Source organism: Petromyzon marinus, chromosome 60 (genome assembly GCF_048934315.1).
Source record: "Petromyzon marinus isolate PM22_M1 ecotype Great Lakes invasive population chromosome 60, UKy_Petmar_22M1.pri1.0, whole genome shotgun sequence".
Taxonomy (NCBI): Eukaryota; Metazoa; Chordata; class Hyperoartia; order Petromyzontiformes; family Petromyzontidae; genus Petromyzon; species Petromyzon marinus.
The window spans coordinates 5793918-5812652 of NC_133726.1; the positions used below are offsets into that span (position 1 = coordinate 5793918).

General features: G+C 52.8%; 2 protein-coding genes across 4 annotated transcripts in view; one reads left to right on the plus strand and one right to left on the minus strand.

Annotated features, from left to right (window-relative positions):
- Positions 1 to 6939, minus strand: part of RTN4IP1 (reticulon 4 interacting protein 1) — a 14327-nt gene extending 7388 nt beyond the window's left edge. Inside the window, exons 1-6 of one of the 3 annotated variants that reach the window (XM_032976845.2) lie at positions 6766 to 6939; positions 5128 to 5504; positions 4469 to 4620; positions 3207 to 3275; positions 1730 to 1854; positions 352 to 400 (exon numbers count right to left, since the gene is read on the minus strand). In XM_032976845.2, coding sequence (XP_032832736.2) covers positions 352 to 400; positions 1730 to 1854; positions 3207 to 3275; positions 4469 to 4620; positions 5128 to 5482 — 750 coding nt within the window. In that variant the 5' untranslated portion in view covers positions 5483 to 5504; positions 6766 to 6939. Of the gene's footprint in view, positions 1 to 351; positions 401 to 1729; positions 1855 to 3206; positions 3276 to 4468; positions 4621 to 5127; positions 5505 to 6222; positions 6397 to 6626; positions 6740 to 6765 lie in introns of those variants that run through there. The other 2 variants (XM_032976846.2, XM_032976850.2) reach the window with 2 other exon arrangements.
- A 135-nt stretch (positions 6940 to 7074) lies between these two features.
- On the plus strand, positions 7075 to 18352 carry QRSL1 (glutaminyl-tRNA amidotransferase subunit QRSL1). The gene is made up of 11 exons (XM_032976844.2): positions 7075 to 7995; positions 8829 to 8988; positions 9655 to 9753; positions 10460 to 10556; positions 11363 to 11548; positions 12753 to 12928; positions 13876 to 13988; positions 14432 to 14624; positions 15143 to 15260; positions 17304 to 17509; positions 18097 to 18352. The coding sequence occupies exons 1-11, from the start codon at positions 7972 to 7974 to the stop codon at positions 18303 to 18305; spliced, it is 1581 nt and encodes a 526-aa protein (XP_032832735.2). The 5' UTR covers positions 7075 to 7971; the 3' UTR covers positions 18306 to 18352.
- Positions 18353 to 18735: the final 383 nt, after the last annotated feature.

An 18735-nucleotide genomic window follows, 5' to 3' on the forward strand; every position in this document is an offset into this window, starting at 1 on the left:
ACCTGTCATCGCTAGACGACACCGTACAACTGCGCCTTCCAAACGGACCGCTTGCAAGCCGCAGCCCCGATCAACGCATCTGTGTGTCAACCCATCTCTGTGTCAACCCATCTGTGTGTCAACCCATCTGTGTGTCAACCCATCTGTGTGTCAACCCATCTGTGTGTCAACCCATCTGTGTGTCAACCCATCTGTGTGTCAACCCATCTGTGTGTCAACCCATCTGTGTGTCAACCCATCTGCCGCACCAGGAGAGCTGCTACCCCACGCGTGCCCAGACGCTTTGCCGTTGGCAGTCGAAGTGCAATCCGCAAGGAGACGGCATTGCCCCGCGAACTGCACCAATCTCACCTGGACAGCGAACGTCCCCACTCCTCCCGATCCACCCAAAATGAGAACCCTGTCAATTCAACGACAACAGACTCTAAAGTGAACACGTCATCCAACGTTAATTGTAGTTGTTATTATTCAACGGTTTTACTTAACTTGATTCAAAATTTCGTCCGCTTCCCGTTGTCCAATCAATTCCACATTTTGCACACGTACTCAGATCCGGTGACAATGCATGCCTGTATCAAAATTGCCATCAATTAATCAATGAATTCGCTACTTTAAAGCAATTTACATTTTGTATGGACGCCTTATTATTTATATATATTTGTGGTCAAAAAACGCCGCGGTCCCCAAACTGTGGAATCGGCTCGCACAAAACGCAGGTGCCGCGTGTCTCAGGCTCCGCGTGTCTCAGGTGCCGCGTGTCTCAGGTGCCGCGTGTCTCAGGGGCCGCGTGTCTCAGGGGCCGCGTGTCCCATTGACGTACTTCTCGACCGTGAGTTCAACGAAGTTGCTAATAAAACCTTTGTTTTAAATTTTTTTTTTTTTAAGGAGTTTATTATTCATATTATTTTACACAGGGATCAGTCTAATCGTTGAATTGTGAGTGAGCGCAGGTGTTCCAGCAATCCTTACCAGCTGTGTTCACTCACAACAGCTGTGTCGGTTGCTGTTACCAGCTGTGCCCACTCACATCAGCTATGGCAGTCACCCATTACCAGCTGTGTTCACTCACAACAGCTGTGTCAGTTGCTGTTACCAGCTGTGCCCACTCACAACAGCTATGACAGTCACCCATTACCAGCTGTGTTAAATGACAATAGCCGTGCGGGTCGCTGTTACCAGCTGTGTTCACTCACAACAGCTCTGTATCTCGCTGTTACAAGCTGTACTCACTCACAACACCTGTGCCAGTCACCCTTACCAGCTGTGCTCACTAGCAATAGCTGTGTGGGTTGCTGTTAACAGCTGTGCTCACTAGCAACAGCTGTGCGGGTTGCTGTTACCAGCTGTGCTTACTAACAACAGCTGTGCAGGTCGCTGTTACCAGCTGTGTTCACTCACAACAGCTCTACATCTCGCTGTTACCAGCTGTGCTCACTCACAACGGCTGTGCCGGTCGCTGTTACCAGCTGTGTGGGTCGCCCTTACCAGCTGTGCTCACTAACAACAGCTGTGCGGGTCCCTTTATCAGCTGTGCTCACTAACAACAGCTGTGCGGGTCACCCTTACCAGCTGTTCTCATTAACAACAGCTATGTGGGTCGCCCTTATCAGCTGTGCTCACTTACAACAGCTGTGCAGGTCGCCCTTACCAGCTGTGCTCACTAACAATAGCTGTGCGGATCGCCATTATCAGCTGTGCTCACTAACAGCAGCTGTGCGGGTCGCCGTACCTCTTTCCGCGAGCCGTCTTGTTGTTGAGTCCCCCCGTGGTGACCAGGGCGGACCAGGCGGTGAGCGCCACGTACGGGATGGAGGCCGCCTCCTCGTGGCTCAATCGCAGCGGCCGGTGGGCCACCTGTTGTGGGCGGTCGGCACAGGGCATAGAGACCCATAGACTCAGATAGAGACCCACACAGTTAGAGACCCAAATACTTACATAGAGACCCATAGACTGAGATAGATACCCACTCAGAAACCCAAATGATTACATAGAGACCCATAGACTCAGATAGAGACCCACACACTCAGAGATACAAATACTTACACAGAGACCCATACACTCAAATCGAGACCCACACACTCAGAGACCCAAATACTCACAGAGACCCATAGACTCAGAGACCCACACAATCAGAGACCCAAATGCTTATGTAGAGACACATGGACTCATGCAGAGATTCAAAGCCTTACGTAGACTAACAGAGACACATAGATTTACATAAACCCATAGACACACGGGAGGCCCATGGATTCACATAGGCTCACTTAGAGACTCATAGAGGCACATAGAGACCCACAGTCTCACACTGCTTAAATTCTCACTCAGTAATTTTCAGCTTGCTGGCAGACCGGGAGGTGGCATGTGCTTAGTACCCAAAGCCATAGCGAAATGTATAGCAGATGTGGTGCGCCGGGTGTAGAAATATAACACGGGCAGACCCAGATGGTGAGATGTTAACTCCGTCGTCTGGTATGCAGGAGGTAGTGGGTTCAATGCCAACCCTGACGCCCGCTGTATATTTGGAGTTCGCGTGTTCTCTCCGTGGTAGCGTGGATTTCTCTCCGGGTTCTCCGGTTTTTCCCTCCACATTTAGAAACATTCATTTAAAGTATATGGCAGCGATACATTTCCACATAAGCCACTTCGTTGCGCTATCATTCGTGGCCAGGTCACCTCTGAAAAAAAGCTACAATTCTCAGTGGGTCTTACCTGGTAAAATGAGAAATAGTTTAAAATTGTTCAGATTAAAAAAGCCTGGGTCTCACATAGAGAACCACAGACTCGCATAGGGACTGAAGAATGGACACAGACTACATAGATATCCACAGTAGCATACCGGGATTAATTTGATACTATATGATAAAAAAAGTTTTGCTGGCTGGCTGACACGCGGGTGGGCAGGCAAGTGCATGGTGGTGACGTCACCGCACACACTTGTTTGCAGAGGCTTTGATCATGCAGAACAAAACCATGGAATGTATCACAACTCAAACGCCCGATTCACCAATACGAAGGGGAAGGCATAAATCACAGCCACGATGCACCACTCCCGCTACTCCTGACGGAATCATCTGGGCTCATCAACCACCTCAATGCAGAATCACAGTTGTTGCTCTCCGTCAAAATCAGTAACCACGCGAAGAAAGAGATGGGGAAGCACGCACACGAGGGCCACTGGGGGAACAACGGCTTTGTGTGAGGGTTACCTCGTTTGCGCTGGCCACGACGAACTCGGCGAACGTGCCCTGCTTCCACGGAGGCAAGGCCAGCCACACCTGCTCCCAAACGGTCATCAAGCAACAACGCGGTCACTCATCCAAGTGGACAGCATCCCAATGTACGCGAGTGTACGTGCGCGCATGTATACGCACTGTGTGTGTGCGCGCGTCTGTGTATGCGTGCATGCACGTGTGATTGTGAGCACTCTTGTACGTGTGTGCCCGCGCGACTGTGAGTGCCAATTTGTGTGGGGAGCGATAGTGTACTGGTTAACGTGCTGCGCTATAAATCCGCTCCTCTAATTAGCACGGTTGGCTAAGTACGGTGATAGAGAAGTTCGACATAGATCCAACCCGGTGACCCAGGATCGATTCCCATTCATGACCAACACCACCGACGATTATCTGAACTGGTCCTGGGCATGCCCCAAGGGCGACTCAGCCTCAAATGAGCACATCGTGCGGTGTATAAACATTGCCTCGAGGCAGACAAAGGTGGTCAAGCGTTGTACTGGCCACCCTCGTGTGCCGTGCCGACCTTCATATTGCTACTCGCTAACAGCACTTGCCCCAACAAGCTGCTCAGGCAATACGGGGGACCTCTGTCTTTTATCGGTCTATCTCCCGACACAGCAATGGCAGCCGTTCCTGCGCAGCGAGAGTTCGAACATTCCACGTGGCCAACCGCAGTGGTCTCCTGTCCGAGGGGAGGGTTCAGTCTGGCTCTGCCACATGGGATTTGTCGAAAATATATCTCTGGGGCCTCCAGCACAAGCTCATTTGGGTGTTTCCACCGTGGTATTTTGTCGAAAATAGTGGCAGATGGAGGGGTTACTAGCCACGTGCACACATATCACGTGGCCTCGGAATGCACCTAGCCTAGCACAAGTGCTCAGGCGACATCACCGCCACTTAGTGGCGAATGGCGGCTGTTGTTTAGTGGATGAGTGGGTGTGTGTGAGTCGGTGAATGAGTGAGTGGGTCGGTGGCAGAGTAGGGGACACAGCTGGTGCATCTGCCAGGCATCTCAGTCAGTAAACCCATGGCACCTGGGTCTGTCCCGTGACCTCCTGTCAGCGAGCCTTCGACACTTCACGTGGACTCAATGTGCATCTGGCCTGACACAGGTGCCGGGGTGATGTCACCATCACTTAGTGGCGAATAGTGGATATTGGTATTGGGTGAGTATGTGAATGGGTGAGCAGGTGGGTGGGTGAGTTTGCGTGTGTGTGTTTGTGTGTGCGCGCGACCTCGTCGCCCGGGCGGAAGTGCTTGACAGAAACTCCGCACTCCATGATGACCCCGGAGCAGTCCCTGCCCAGCACGAGGGGCAGCTCGCTGTCACGCGGGTTCATGCGCAGGGGGTCGCGCATCGTGTTCAGCACGCGCGCGCCGTACCCGCCTGCAAGGGGCAATGGGGTCAAGAGGTCACCAAGCAGCCTTGTCCACGCGGCGACCCGCACAACGACGACAACAGCGACAACAAAGGCCGCTGTTCGCCGCTAAGTGGCAGTGACATTATCACGGCGCTTGTACCAGGCCAGGTACATGTGGCCTCACGCACAAAGAACCACCCCGTGTAGCCTTAACAGACTACTGGGGCAAGTGCTGTTCGCGAGTAGCACCTATGTAGGTCGGCACAGCACACGAGGGGTGGGTGGCCAGCACCGCGCCCAGCCGCCTTTGTCTCCCGAATGAAGATGTTTACACACCGCACCAGGCACTCATTTGAGGCCGAGTCGACCTAGCGGAGGAGGCCCAGGACCGGTTCAGACAATCGTCACCGGTGTTCGGCAGCGAGCGGGAATCGAACCCGTGTCGCCGGGCTCATGGCGCAGCGTAGCGCTAACCGCTACACCGCCGCTCCCCACACGCCGACACACACGCGCGCACGCACAAACGTACGTACGCGACATGGCGGCGTCGATGGGGTTGAGGCTCGACGCGTGCACCCTCACCACCACCTCGTTGGGGTAGACGATGATGGGGAAGGGAGTGTTGGCGTTGTAGCGGAGCGCGTCGAGCCCGCCGTACGACTGCAGCTGCCACGCCGGCATGATGGAGGCCCGCGCCACCGAGCAGCACAGGCCCCGGGCGGGGGCCGCGGCCAGAGAACCTCCCCCGGCAGCGGAGGACGCGAGGAGGAGGCCCCCGCTAGGAGGGGACACCAGGAGGTGACCCCTGTTGTCGCGGGGAGCTTGAAGGGGCAGCTGTGCGCCGGCCCGCGTGGCCAGCGCCCGCCAACGGCACAGGGTGTACGACATTGGCCCGCCTCCGGTCTCGGTGCTGCAAGCGGCGAGAGCAGAAGGCGGAACAAAAAGTCAATAGCCAAATTCGTTTGGCTGGTGAGGATGCGGTGAATGGGATAGCGAGCACTCGAGCTCCCGTGTAAAATAGCCGGGCATCTAACCGGGCCCAAGCGTTGTAATAATTCAAATGAAGTTTAACACGTAGGCTTTCGCGACCAGTATCATCCAAAATACAGGTTTTTTTTGGGGGGGGGTTAGATCGCATAAATATAAATGTCGTTAAACCCGCCACCACCCGACACAGGCAATTAGTAAGGTTTGTCACATGAACAGAACACGCCAATTAGTTACTAGTACAGCACACCAGTGTGTTGTAAACGGTGTGGATTTGCTCTCCAACCCACCGGTGTGCTGTACTAATAACGAATTGGCACGTTCTGTTTACGTGACAAACCTTACTAATTTGGCTGCGGTGGCGGGTTTAACGACGCATTTATATTTACTCGATATAACCCAAAAGAAAACCTGTATTATGAAATCAAATAAACTTAAATGTAAAATATATAAGCGACGTTTTGGGGAATTGCCCTTCATCAGCACAAAAATCGTGACCTCATTGGTGTGCTATGAATGTCCATTTCCCGAAACGTCGCCTTTTACATATTTTTTTCTCTTTTAAGGCAGTCCTATAGACAAATGTGTTGACATTTTCAGTTACACAACGCGTACGATGACGTAACTCCATGTCAACAAACCTTTATAGAGTAAAGGATGGTCCGGATGTCTTGTGACCCGCCATTTAATTCTGTCAAACGTAATATTTTTTTTATTTGAAAGGTTTACTTAAAACATAAATTAATATGCAAAGGAAACAAAAAAACATGTTTGGGGGTCAATCAATGGGGGGGGGGGTAGGTCACTAGACATCTGGACCACCACCCTGTAGACGCGCGCAGTGGTCAGCCCACCGCGCCCTCCGCTCGGCGCGTTTCTCAAACGTCGCAGCCACGGGGAAGCGTTCCGTGCAGCGGTGAGCGCAGTGGCCCCCCGTGAGGCTGACGAACGGGAGTTCAACTCCCCGCCCACGGCTAACGTCAGTGGCACGTTACGAGAACTTAACCGGTCCCGCAGCTCGGACTCTCCATGAACTCGCACTGACCAGCGTGATGGTGACGACGATGTACGGTCAAACAACTATCGACACGGGTGTGGAGGCGAGGCGAGGCGGGGGAGCCTCATCCAGCAGTGGAATGACACACGAGGGCTGAAAATGATCGTGACTTGATGTGTACAGTTACCTTTATTATGAGTAGCGATCAGCGCGGTCAGAGTCGCCTCAATTCAACGCGGAGGCAAGCGATATAATCGGCAACATCGGAAGTATTATCAGTTACAACTACGAACATTCGTGTAAATACAACACAGGCTAGCAATAATAATAACTATGATAATGATCACACGAGTACAGTGCCAGGTCCCGCTTGAGTCCAATCAGCTGAGAGCACCCGCCCCCCCTCGAGCCGCCTGGTCCAATCAGCGCGCGCGTTACTCGCGCCGTAGCCAATGAGCGCGGGCGGTGCTGCGGGGTCAGAGGTCGAGCGTCATGGCGGCGCCCAGGGACGATTGGTCACGTGGGCCACGCGATTCTGTCATTGACTCCGCCGCAGAGCGCTCGAGACTCGGAAACTCTCCCGTAGAGCCCTTGACTTACTCATTGACTCTCCCATGGAGTCCTTGACCCCCTCATTGATTCTCCCGTAGAGTATTTGACTCACTCATTGACTCTCCCATAGAGTCGTTGACTCACTCATCGACTCTCCCATAGAGTCATTGACCCTCCCATAGAGTCATTGACTCACTCAACGACTCTCCCATAGAGTCATTGACTCACTCATCGACTCTCCTACAGAGTCTTTGACTCACTCATTGACTCTCCCACATAGTCTTTGACTCACTCATCGATTCTCCCGTAGAGTATTTGACTCACTCATTGACTCTCCCATAGAGTCGTTGACTCACACATCGACTCTCCCATAGAGTCATTGACTCTCCCATAGAGTCGTTGACTTACTCATTGACTCTCCATTAGTCCTTGACTCCCTCATCTCTCCCATAGAGTCGTTGACTCACTCATCGACTCTCCCATACAGTCGTTGACTCTCCCATTGACACTCCCGTAGAGTCGTTGACTCACTCATCGACGCTCCTACAGAGTCGTTGACTCACTCATCGACTCTCCCACAGAGTCGTTGACTCTCCCATTGACACTCTCGTAGAGTTAATGTCTCTTTCATTAACCAATTGACTCTCCCGGTTCCTCAAATACTCCTCGACTCCACTAACATCCCTGACTCTCCCAGTAATTGATTCAAGCTGCCAAAGACTCCCCGACTATGTCGTTATCTCCGGCACTCTCCCAGTGACCACGTGGCTCTTCTAGAGATCAAAACAATCTGTAACTCTTCCCAGACAATTATCGACTCTCCGCCACCCCCCTTAGCACCATGCTGGGACTGACACTCAAGCAGGTGAGTCCCGTGTGCGTGTGTGTCGACATTCGCTCCTCGTGCGAATGTCCTTACCAGAAGGCTTCAGTCAAAGCCTTGGTGTTGTGTCATATTACAGGGTGCTTAAAAAAACGTTAACACTTCCGAAAATTTGCAACAGCACCGCAATAAATGTGCATGCGGGCTCTGGTAGACTACCTGGAGAAGATTCCAGGCACGGGTTGACAACGATGGCGAACAAGTGGGAGAAACTCTTTGACTGTTTGAAGCTATTAACATTACAATTATGTTACAGATAGTACCATGTAAGTGTTACCATGTAAGTGTTAACATTTCGAAACACCCTGTATAACTAGGAATTCCGTTTAACATGTAGGATTTCGCGAACATTATTAAGCGCCAATGTTTTTTTTTTGGGGGGGGGGGGGGGGGGGGGTTAGATGGATAATTCTAAAATATATATCTCGATGAAGCTTGTTGTAATCACCAACAAAAGGTCGTACTCATTGTAAATATGGCGGGTTTGCTCTCCAACACAGCAGGGTGCTGAAGTAGTCACTAATTGGCACGTTTTGTTTACGTGACAAACCTCACTATTTGGCTCTCTCTCACACACACACGAGAGTTCTGCCGCACATAATAGCTTCATAAACCCACTTGCTACTTTTGCCATATAAGAACTGGCCACCGAGCAGCCCAATGGGATCTTAGTAAATGACCCCCTACCATGTGATGGCTCCTCTCTCTCTCTCTGTGTGTGCCCGCTACACCGGCACGCGGGGTCTCCCGTGCCGCCACACCTAACGGCGAGACGATGCTCGCTAGCGCCTTGGGTTGTCTCTCTCCCACCGCAGGCGTCGACGGCGCTGCGCGATGGATCCCTGTCTCCCGTCGAGCTGTGCCGGCGCTGCCTGGCCTGGGCGGATGAGACGCGGTGCCTCAATGCCTACATCATTCTCGCGTCAGAGCGGGCGATGAGCCAAGCGATTGAATCAGAGCGCCGACACCGCTTGGGTTAGAAGCTGCTGCTGCTGCACAAACAAAATAAACGTCGTCCGTCCCCCCTCCCCCCCCCAGCCAGCCAGCCAGCGCTCATCTTTTTACACGTGAGGGGGATTGAACCCTGGGCGGGCGGCTCAGGGGTCAGAGCGCTCAGCTGGCACCGCGGAGATCCAGGCTTCAAATGCAGGCAGTCGCCGATGATCAAATCCTGCTTGTCAGGTGGATTGAGTTGATGGTCTGCACTCAAAAATCGATCACATTCATTTCGGTTGTGCACTTGATTTGACTAAATTCCACCTCTTGAGAATTTCAGACGTGTCTTTTTAGTTGTCGTGCAACAAACATGCTGTGCCGTCTACTATGTGGAGCAGAGGTCAACTTGAAGGGATCTCGAATATAGTTACGTGATATCTGCTTCAATGGAACACGAATGGTTGCTCTGTTTGAGTTCCGACGGAATACTTCGTCTCATGACACGATGCTGACAGTACGCTTGGGAAATAATTCTGGAAAATCCAACAATATTTTGTTAATGTATTTTTTCCTTAACTCACCTCAAACCTGTTGTTTGGACAGCCTGGGACACAATCGGGAAGTTGAGGCTACAAGGTTCAGAGCCATTCGTTTTTTTGTGATTTTGTTTATAAGTTAACTCCCTGCCTGTTTCACCCTCCTCAGGGCAGCCTCTGGGCCCCTTGGACGGAATTCCTTTCGCTGTCAAGGACAACTTTAGCACCAAGGGCATCGAGACCACATGTGCCTCCCGCATGCTGCAGGGTACCCCAGCCACAGCCAACACACAAACGCACCTGTGCAGAAACACAAATCTCCCGCACACACCTGTACCCTACGGGACACTTCTACACAGCCGCACAGTGTCAGCTACGATTATGCGGACACACCTCTTACAATAACACACGCTCGTCATCTGCACGCACCTATACGGCACTAGACACACCTGCACACAGCCACACAGTACCAGCCACACCTGTACATTCACACACACACACACAGCTGAACACACCTGTATAGTCACACACACACAGCTGAACACACCTGTACATTCACACACACACACACAGCTGAACACACCTGTATAGTCACACACACACACACAGCTGAACGCACCTGTATAGTCACACACATACAGCTGAACACACCTGTATAGTCACACACACACACACACTGCTGAACACACCTGTATAGTCACACACACACACACACATCTGTTCAGTGAATGAAACATAACCCTTTGGTATTTTTTCCGCTAGATTTCAGACGTATCGCTCGATAAAAAGATGGCGGTGCCCTTGCACAACCGCATGTCAGAAGAGCAGCAAGCTGTCAATCTATTTTATTGTTGTCCTCTGTGCTTTTCAAAATATCAAGAATAATTTTCGTGTGTGTGCGTGCGTCGGTACACACACGGATGCCCTGTGGCTTGCGGACGCTCTTGGTGTTTGGTGGGCACCGTGCGCGCCAGGCTACGTGCCACCCTTCAACGCCACGGTGGTGCAACGGCTACTGGACCAGGGCGCGGTGCTGCTTGGCAAGACCAACTTGGATGAGTTCGGCATGGGGTGAGGGCGGTCGAGTCGAGCCCCCGGAGACGAACGTCGTCTTTGCAAGCATTTAATTGGCAGTATGCAAGTGTGAGCAATCCCACCTCTTCCAAGACGTCTTGCCAGCATGAAAGAGTAGGCCAAATACCCTCTAAAGCAGTGGTTCTTAACCTTTACCGCAGCCTTGCGCCCCATTGATTCCCAATCGTTAAAACATTTATGATGTTAATAAATACATAGAGTTTGACGAGACTAAATAGTTGTACTTACGTGCCCGTGCTTAATTTGTGTTTAGATTATTTAACTTCGAAGAATATCTGTCATGTCTCGCTACCCCCAGAAAGGGCATCTCGCACCCCCAGGGGGTGCTTGCACCCCAGGTTAAGAACCACTGCTCTAGAAGCAGCTCCACAAGAGCTCCACTAGAGGGAGCTCTTATGGAGCTCTTATGCCGGCAGAAGGGCCCCCACTAGAGGGAGCTCTTATGGAGCTCCCTCTAGTGGGGGCCCTTCTGCCGGCAGTCGCGTAAGCGAGCAATCGCAGGGCTGCACCTTTGCCTTTTCATAAATTAAAAAAAACCATGGAAACCAGTGTGTAGCTGTCAGTAAAATGTATTTTCACAATTTTGCAAATAGAACGTTTTTTTTTCCTCTGGTTTGGGTGTCCAGAGTTAAGGGCAATGCCGTAATCAATGTGGATTGTCTCTTAATCGGGTGAGTCCCGAATAGTCAGCGGTGTGGTGTAGCGCTTTCGCTGGTGCGGTGCGGTGCCCTTACGTCTCGCACCGTCGCCCTCTCTCTCTCTCTCTCTCCCTGTCGTCGCAGCTCGGGCAGCACGGACAGCGTGTTCGGGCCGGTGCGGAACCCCTGGGGCTACTCGCGCTCCTACCGCGTGCGGCACCATCTTGGCGACAGCGGCGACAGCGGCCACGGCGATGACGGGGAGTGGCTAATCACGGGCGGGAGCTCTGGTGGGAGCGCCGCTGCTGTTGCGGCAGGAACGTGTTTCTTGTGAGTGTGTGTGTGTGTATGTTGAACTTCCTTCGCACCGTACGTAGACAAACGTGCAAATCGTGAGCCATGTTTCTGGCTGTGCTCGTGTACCAATCACCTTCAAATTTGCATAAAACTAGAGGATGGGGGAAATACTTATTTCCCTCTGTATTTTTTTGTGGTGTGGTACAGTGCCACGTGGTGCCCTGTGGTCCCACGTGGTGCACTGTGGTGCCACGTGGTGCCCTGTGGTGCCACGTGGTGCCCTGTGGTGCCACGTGGTGCCCTGTGGTGCCATGTGGTGCCCTATGGTGCCACCTGGTGCCCTGTAGTGCCACGTGGTGCACTGTGGTGCCACGTGGTGCACTGTGGTGCCACGTGGTGCCCTGTGGTGCCACGTGGTGCCCTGTGGTGCCACGTGGTGCACTGTGGTGCCACGTGGTGCCACGTGGTGCAGGAACTGAGTACAGCATGGAACGCATGTATGTATGTTGAACTTCTTTCGCACCGTACATAGCCAACAGTGGTAATTATTGGAGGTACGGGGGGAAGGACAACAAATGAACGACAAAAATCAGTTATAAAGAAACGAGTTTTCAATATAGAGTGCAGGCGCATGCGGATACGTACACGTGTGCAAAAGAAGTTAAACATACATACTGCCAATAGACTAACACTACCCATAGACTAACACTACCCATATACTCAACACTACCCATAGACTCAACACTGCCCTAGACTAACACTACCCATAGACTAACACTACCCATAGACTCAACATTACCCATAGACTAACAACACTACACATAGACTCAACACTACCCATAGACTAACACTACCCATAGACCAACAACACTACCCATAGACTCAACACTACCCAGAGACTCAACACTACCCATAGACTCAACACTACGCAGAGACTCAACACTACCCATAGACTCAACACTACCCATAGATTCAACACTGCACCTCCGCTTAGCGCGGTTGGCTACGTATGGTACGAAAGAAGTTCAACGTACGTACACACATCTGGGCCATGCTGCGTCTTGTTTTTCTTACCGCCACTTGAAATATGAAGTGTCAAACTCGTGCAGTGCGGACGCTTGTTCGACCTCATGGTGACCTCGGCGCGTGCGTCCTCTCTCTCCTGACGCGTGACCCCTGACGAACCGCTAACAACGCCAACACTTGACACTCTCACCCCCCCACTGTGGGGGAGCAGCGCACTGGGCTCGGACACGGGAGGCTCGACGCGGAACCCGGCGTCACGCTGCGGAGTGGTGGGCCTCAAGCCGACGTACGGCCTCGTGTCGCGCCACGGCCTCATCCCCCTCGTCAACTCCATGGACGTGCCGGGGGTCCTGGCCTCGAGCGCCGATGACGCAGCCACCATCCTGGGTGAGTGGCGAAATGTTAACTGCCTCGCCAGGTGCGCTGGAGATCGTGGGTTCGATACCGACCTTGACGCCTGCTGTATATTTGGAGTTTGCGCGTCTCTCTCTCCATGGTCGCTTGGATTTTTCTCCGGGTTTTCCCTCCAACTTTAGAATCAACGTATGTTCAGAGTATTTGGCCGCTTCTTGAGCTACCGTTTGTGGCCAGATCGCTTCTGAAAAAGAGCTATATGGCTGAGTGGGCCTTACCTGGTAACATAAAAATGGTTTAGTTTTAGTTTCTAATTTGGCTAAAACCTCATGGTTGTCGGATTGTCAAAAGTCCAAATAACACTGATTCACACAGAATACCCACGGCAAAAGACATTGTTTTAAAATAAATAGCTTTTGTTTGTATGTATGTTGAACTTTTTTCGCACCGTACATAGGCAACCGTGCTAATTGGAGGTGCGGGAAACTGAGACGGTACCCGAGACGGAGCGCGCCCCCAGGTGGAAATTAAAGTGAACCTCCCTTCAGCGCTATTGTGGCCACGGCACAAGGCCAATTCACCCAGAATGCACCGGATGTTGCCAGGTCTTGGAAGCTGAGCCGGTGATGAGTGAGCTTCCTGTTGGGGAGGACGCGCGTCTCACCAACTGTGCCCCCGCCTTCTAGCCCCCCCCACCCCCTCTAATGCCCCTCCCACTGTCTCTAACCCCGCCCCCCACCCCCTGTAATGCCCCTCCCACTCTCTAACCCCCCACCCCCTCTAATGCCCCTCCCACTCTCTCTAACCCCCCCTTCCACTCCCTCTAACGCCCCCACCCTCTCTAACGCCCCTCCCACTCTCTCTAACCCCGCCCCCCACCCCCTGTAATGCCCCCCCACCACCTCTAACGCCCCTCCCACTCCCTCTAACGCCCCCCCTCCACCCCCTCTAACGCCCCCCCCCCTCCCCACCTCCCATAGGGGTGCTGGCTGGCGTGGACCCCCTGGACTCGACGACGGCGAGGGAAGCGTTCCGTCCGTTCTCCCTGCCGCGCGAGAGCCGCGTCAGCGGCCTACACGTGGGCATCCCCGAGGTAGGGGCACCTGGGCCACTGGGGGACGAGCGCGTGCGTGCAGACGTGTGGGCAAGTGCCTGGGGGCGAGTCTTCGCAGCGGGTGAGCGCGCCGCGCTGTGAAACCCGCGACCAGAGTTCGGTTCCCTCTCGTGTCTGCCGCTTTGGTCTTCGTGAGTGACGGCGCTTGCCGCAAGAGTGTGCTCACGGGAGAGAGGAGTTCCGTTTCCGCTCACGGCCAACACCGGTGACGATTACGTGAACCGGGCCCCGCCGAGGTCGACTCGGCTTCAAATGAATGCCTGGGGAGACAAAGGCGGCCCGGCACGGTGTTGACCACCCACCCCCTCGTGTGCCGTGCCAGCCTTCGCAGACGCTCGCAACTGCACTTGCACCAGCGGTCTGCTAAAGACTACGCGGGGGGGGGGGGGGGGGGGGGGTGGGGTTCCTTTGCATTTGTGCAGGAGTACCACGCTCCCGGTCTCTCTGCGGACGTGCTGGCCGCGTGGAGCCGGGCGGCGGAGCTCCTGGAGGCGGGCGGAGCGCGCGTGGAGCGCGTGTCCCTCCCGCACACGCAGCATTCCATCGTGTGCTACCACGTGCTGTGCACCGCCGAGGTGGCCTCCAACATGGCGCGCTTCGACGGCCTGCAGTACGGTGCGGCTGCACCGCCACCGACATCATCGGCACCCCTGTCACTACCCCCAACATCACTACCCTCACCGACGCCGTCGCCTCGACCACCACCGCCGTCGCCGTCGCCACTGCCGACACCACCACCACCGCCGTCACCACCTCCGCCGCTACCTACACCACCGCCGGCACCATGGTGGCGGCAGCAGCTATGGCACCTCCACCGCTAATGCACTACCACTTACCCACCGCGGCGTCGTCGTCATCGTCATCATCGTCATCATCGTCATCATCGTCATCATCGTCATCGTCATCATCAGGCGTGTCGTGCTGAGCAAATCTCGTCGGTGGTTTCCCCGCCTTCAGGAAGCAGGCCCCTTGGTGGATGGCCGCCGTTTGCAAAGGTGCCACTCGTCGCAGAGGTACGGTGCGGAGGGAGGCCTTCGTTCAGCAGTGGATAGAGAAAGGGCCTTGAACGACGTGGACATTGTCGATTTTTTTTCCAGGACGGCATTTTAAGCAGTCGGCGTCCCTTTACGCAGGCCTCAGGAGCGCGGTGGAAGAATCCACGGAGGCGATGTACGCGGCCACGCGTCACGAGGGCTTCAACGACGTAGTACGGGGCCGAATCCTCGCCGGGAACTACTTTCTGCTGAAGCAGTAAGCGGCGGCAGCGACGCTCGTCATTTGTCACAAGGCGTCGGAGATCATTGAAATAACAGTTGTCGACTCGCTCACTCTCGTTGAGAGAGAACCGCTCGCAGGTGCGAGGAGGAATGGCACGTAAGCGAGAAGGCAGTGACGCAATGAGCCGGCACCAATGATTACGCAAGCTCTGCAGTCCTCTATACATGAAGGTGTTATCAGACAATTGATGACACACTGAGCTATATAGCGATTTTTTTCAGAAGTGACCTGGCCGCAAATAATAGCTCAGCAAAGTGGCTTTTTTCATCGTGTGGAAATTCATCGCGGCCGAGTACTCTGAGCGTAACGTTGATTCTAAATGCGGAGCGTAAAAAACCGGAGGACCTGGAGTAAAACCTCCCCTCCCCTCTTCTTTGGTTCTTTCGGTAAAGTCACGTAGAATGAGAATAAAATAATAAATTGATAAAATAAAATAACAATAAAATTCTCACGACGTTTCGGCCACAACACAAGCGGCCTTCATCAGGTGAAGGGACGAGACTGTCTGGAGGACAGCGCTGGAGCGAAAAAGCCACGCTTAGATCGCGACCTTTAAGCTATGTGAGAAGAAAGAGCACCTTGACAAAGGAATTAGCATAGAATTTAGCATTGAAATAGCTGAGTGATTAGCTTGTGACTGGTCACAGAAATGGCTATGTTAAAGTCAAAGCATCCACATCCACAGAGGCACCTAGTACAAATCAAACAGGAGAATTTAGCATTGAAATAACTGAGGGATTAGCTTGTGACTGGTCATATAAATAGTTATGTTAAAGTCAAAGCCTACACATCTACAGAGGCACCTAGTACAAATCAAACAGGAGAATTTAGCATTGAAATAGCTGAGTGATTAGCTTGTGACTGGTCACAGAAATGGCTATGTAAAAGTCAAAGCCTACACATCCACAGAGACACCTAGTATAAATCAAACAGGAGAATTTAGCATTGAAATAACTGAGGGATTAGCTTGTGACTGGTCATAGAAATAGCTATGTTAAAGTCAAAGCCTACACATCTACAGAGGCACCTAGTATAAATCAAACAGGAGAATTTAGCATTGAAATAACTGAGGGATTAGCTTGTGACTGGTCACAGAAATAGCTATGTTAAATTCAAAGCCTACACATCTACAGAGGAACCTAGTATAAATCAAACAGGAGAATTTAGCATTGAAACAGCTGAGTGATTAGCTTGTGACTGGTCACAGAAATGGCTATGTTAAAGTCAAAGCCTACACATCTACAGAGGCACCTAGTACATGGACGCCAAAGGGGCTGCAACAACTCGACTATCATATAGTAAACCGATGTGAAAAAACCTAAGTCTAAATTACATCAATATAATAAATGTACTCAATATATTATTCAATAAGCTGAGCTATTAACGGTAACTGGGTATACACTACACTATATAATGAATACTATATAGTAAACCAATAAAAAAACTAAAATATAAATTACCTCAATGTTATCAATAAACTCTATATATTCTTCAATCAGCTAAGCTACCAACAATAAGTCGTTATATATCACAATGCTATGTGACCAGTCACAATGTGACCAGTCACAAGCTAATCCCTCAGTTATTTCAATGCTAAATTCTACTGTTTGATTTGTACTAGGTGCCTCTGTGGATGTGTATGCTTTGACTTTAACATAGCCATTTCTGTGACCAGTCACAAGCTAATCACGCAGCTATTTCAATGCTAAATTCTATGCTAATTCCTTTGTCAAGGCGCTCTGTTTCTTCTCACACAGCTTAAAGGTCGCGGTCTGAGCTTGGCTGTGTTCGCTCCAGCGCTGTCCTCCAGACAGTCTCGTCCCTTCACCTGATGAAGGCCACTTGTGTTGTGGCCGAAACGTCGTGAGAATTTTATTGTGTTATTTTATTTTATCAATTTATTCTTTTATTCTCATTCTACGTGACTTTACCGAAAGAACCAAGGAAGATGGATCCTTGCAGTCACGAAAGCTTTAAATCGAAATTTAACCTCCCCTCCCCTCCCCCACCGCGCAGGAACTACGAGCGCTACTTCGTGAAGGCCCAGCGCGTGCGCCGCCTCATCGCCGGCGACTTCGAGGCGGCGTTTGCCAGCGGCGTGCGCGTGCTGCTGACGCCCACCACGCTGAGCGACGCCCCCACGCACCGCGACTTCTGCAGCGAGGACAACCGCACGCGCAGCGCGCAGGAGGACGTGTTCACGCAGCCCGTCAACATGGCCGGTGCGTATGGGGGGGCGAGTGGGGTTCGATCCCGTGTTCTCTCCTTGTTCTGCAGAGTACGAGTTTGTGTGTGTGTGTGAGAGAGAGTGTGAGAGGGTTTGAGTTGGAATGTCAGTAGTGTCCTATGGAGAGACACGCCCTACCCATCCATAGCAATGTGGAATTTCCACCACGGGCTTGGGGCTCTAAACAGGAAATGAGCGCTAATGTCTTGATACTCTTCTGAGCAGGAAACCATTTTTGACGTGGGATCTTTGTCTCTGCGTGCATGCGGTGCATGTGTTGCATGCATGCGTGTGTGGGGAGCGGTAGTACAGCAGTTAGTGCACTGCGCTATGAACCCGTCGACCCGAGTTCGATTCCTGCTCACGGCCAACACCAGTGGCGATCATCTGAACCGGTCTTGGGCCTCCCCAAGGTCGTCTCAGCCTCGAATGAGTACCTTGTGTGGTGTGTAAACATCGACACTGGGAAGACAAAGGAGGTCGGGCGTGGTGCCGGCCTTCACTTGCCCCAACAGTCTCTTACAGTTTAAACGAGGGATCTTTGTTTTTGTTGTGTATGCGTGCGTGCGTGCGTGGGTGCAGGCCTCCCGGCGGTGAGCGTCCCTGTGGCCCTGTCTACGCGGGGTCTCCCCCTCAGCCTGCAGCTCATCGGCCCGGCCTTCTCCGAGCGGGACCTGCTGAGCGTGGCCAAGTGGCTGGAGGAGGCCTCCAACTTCCCGAGTATCGACCTCCCCGAGTCGTTCTCGACGCCGGGGGTCACAACGGACGCTCGAGGGATTAAATCGACGTAACTTTGAGTTGGGCGGGCGGGTAAATAAGCGGGCAAATAAGTGGGTGGGCGGGAGGGTGAGCGGGTGGGCAAACGAGTGGTTGGCTGGGTGAGCGAGCGAGCGGGCGGGGGGATAAGCGGGTGGGCGGGTGAGCGAGTGAGAGATCGTGGCATATCTCGGGTGATGCAAGATGCGGCCTGCGCTGGAGCTCATGGAAGCCATCACATCGATTCCCGAACACGTCGCTCGTCTGCTGCAACTTAAAAAAAATACTGGAATGGACGGCACTACATTGCGGATAGTGTGGCTCCATCCTGCAGGGCCCCCATCATACAGAGCCGCCATCCTGCAGGGCCGCCATCCTGCAGGGCCGCCATCCTGCAGGGCTCCCCATCCTGCTAAACTCCATCCTGCAGGGCCCCCATCATACAGAGCTGCCATCCTGCAGGGC

What these genes read in the sequence shown, in the direction of transcription:
- QRSL1 (XM_032976844.2), top strand. Translation starts at nt 7,972, where the DNA reads ATGCTGGGACTGACACTCAAGCAG. An exon ending in AACTACTTTCTGCTGAAGCA is followed by an intron (nt 15,261 to 17,303) that starts GTAAGCGGCGGC and finishes CCCACCGCGCAG; the next exon opens with GAACTACGAGCGCTACTTCG. An exon ending in GCAGCCCGTCAACATGGCCG is followed by an intron (nt 17,510 to 18,096) that starts GTGCGTATGGGG and finishes GCGTGGGTGCAG; the next exon opens with GCCTCCCGGCGGTGAGCGTC.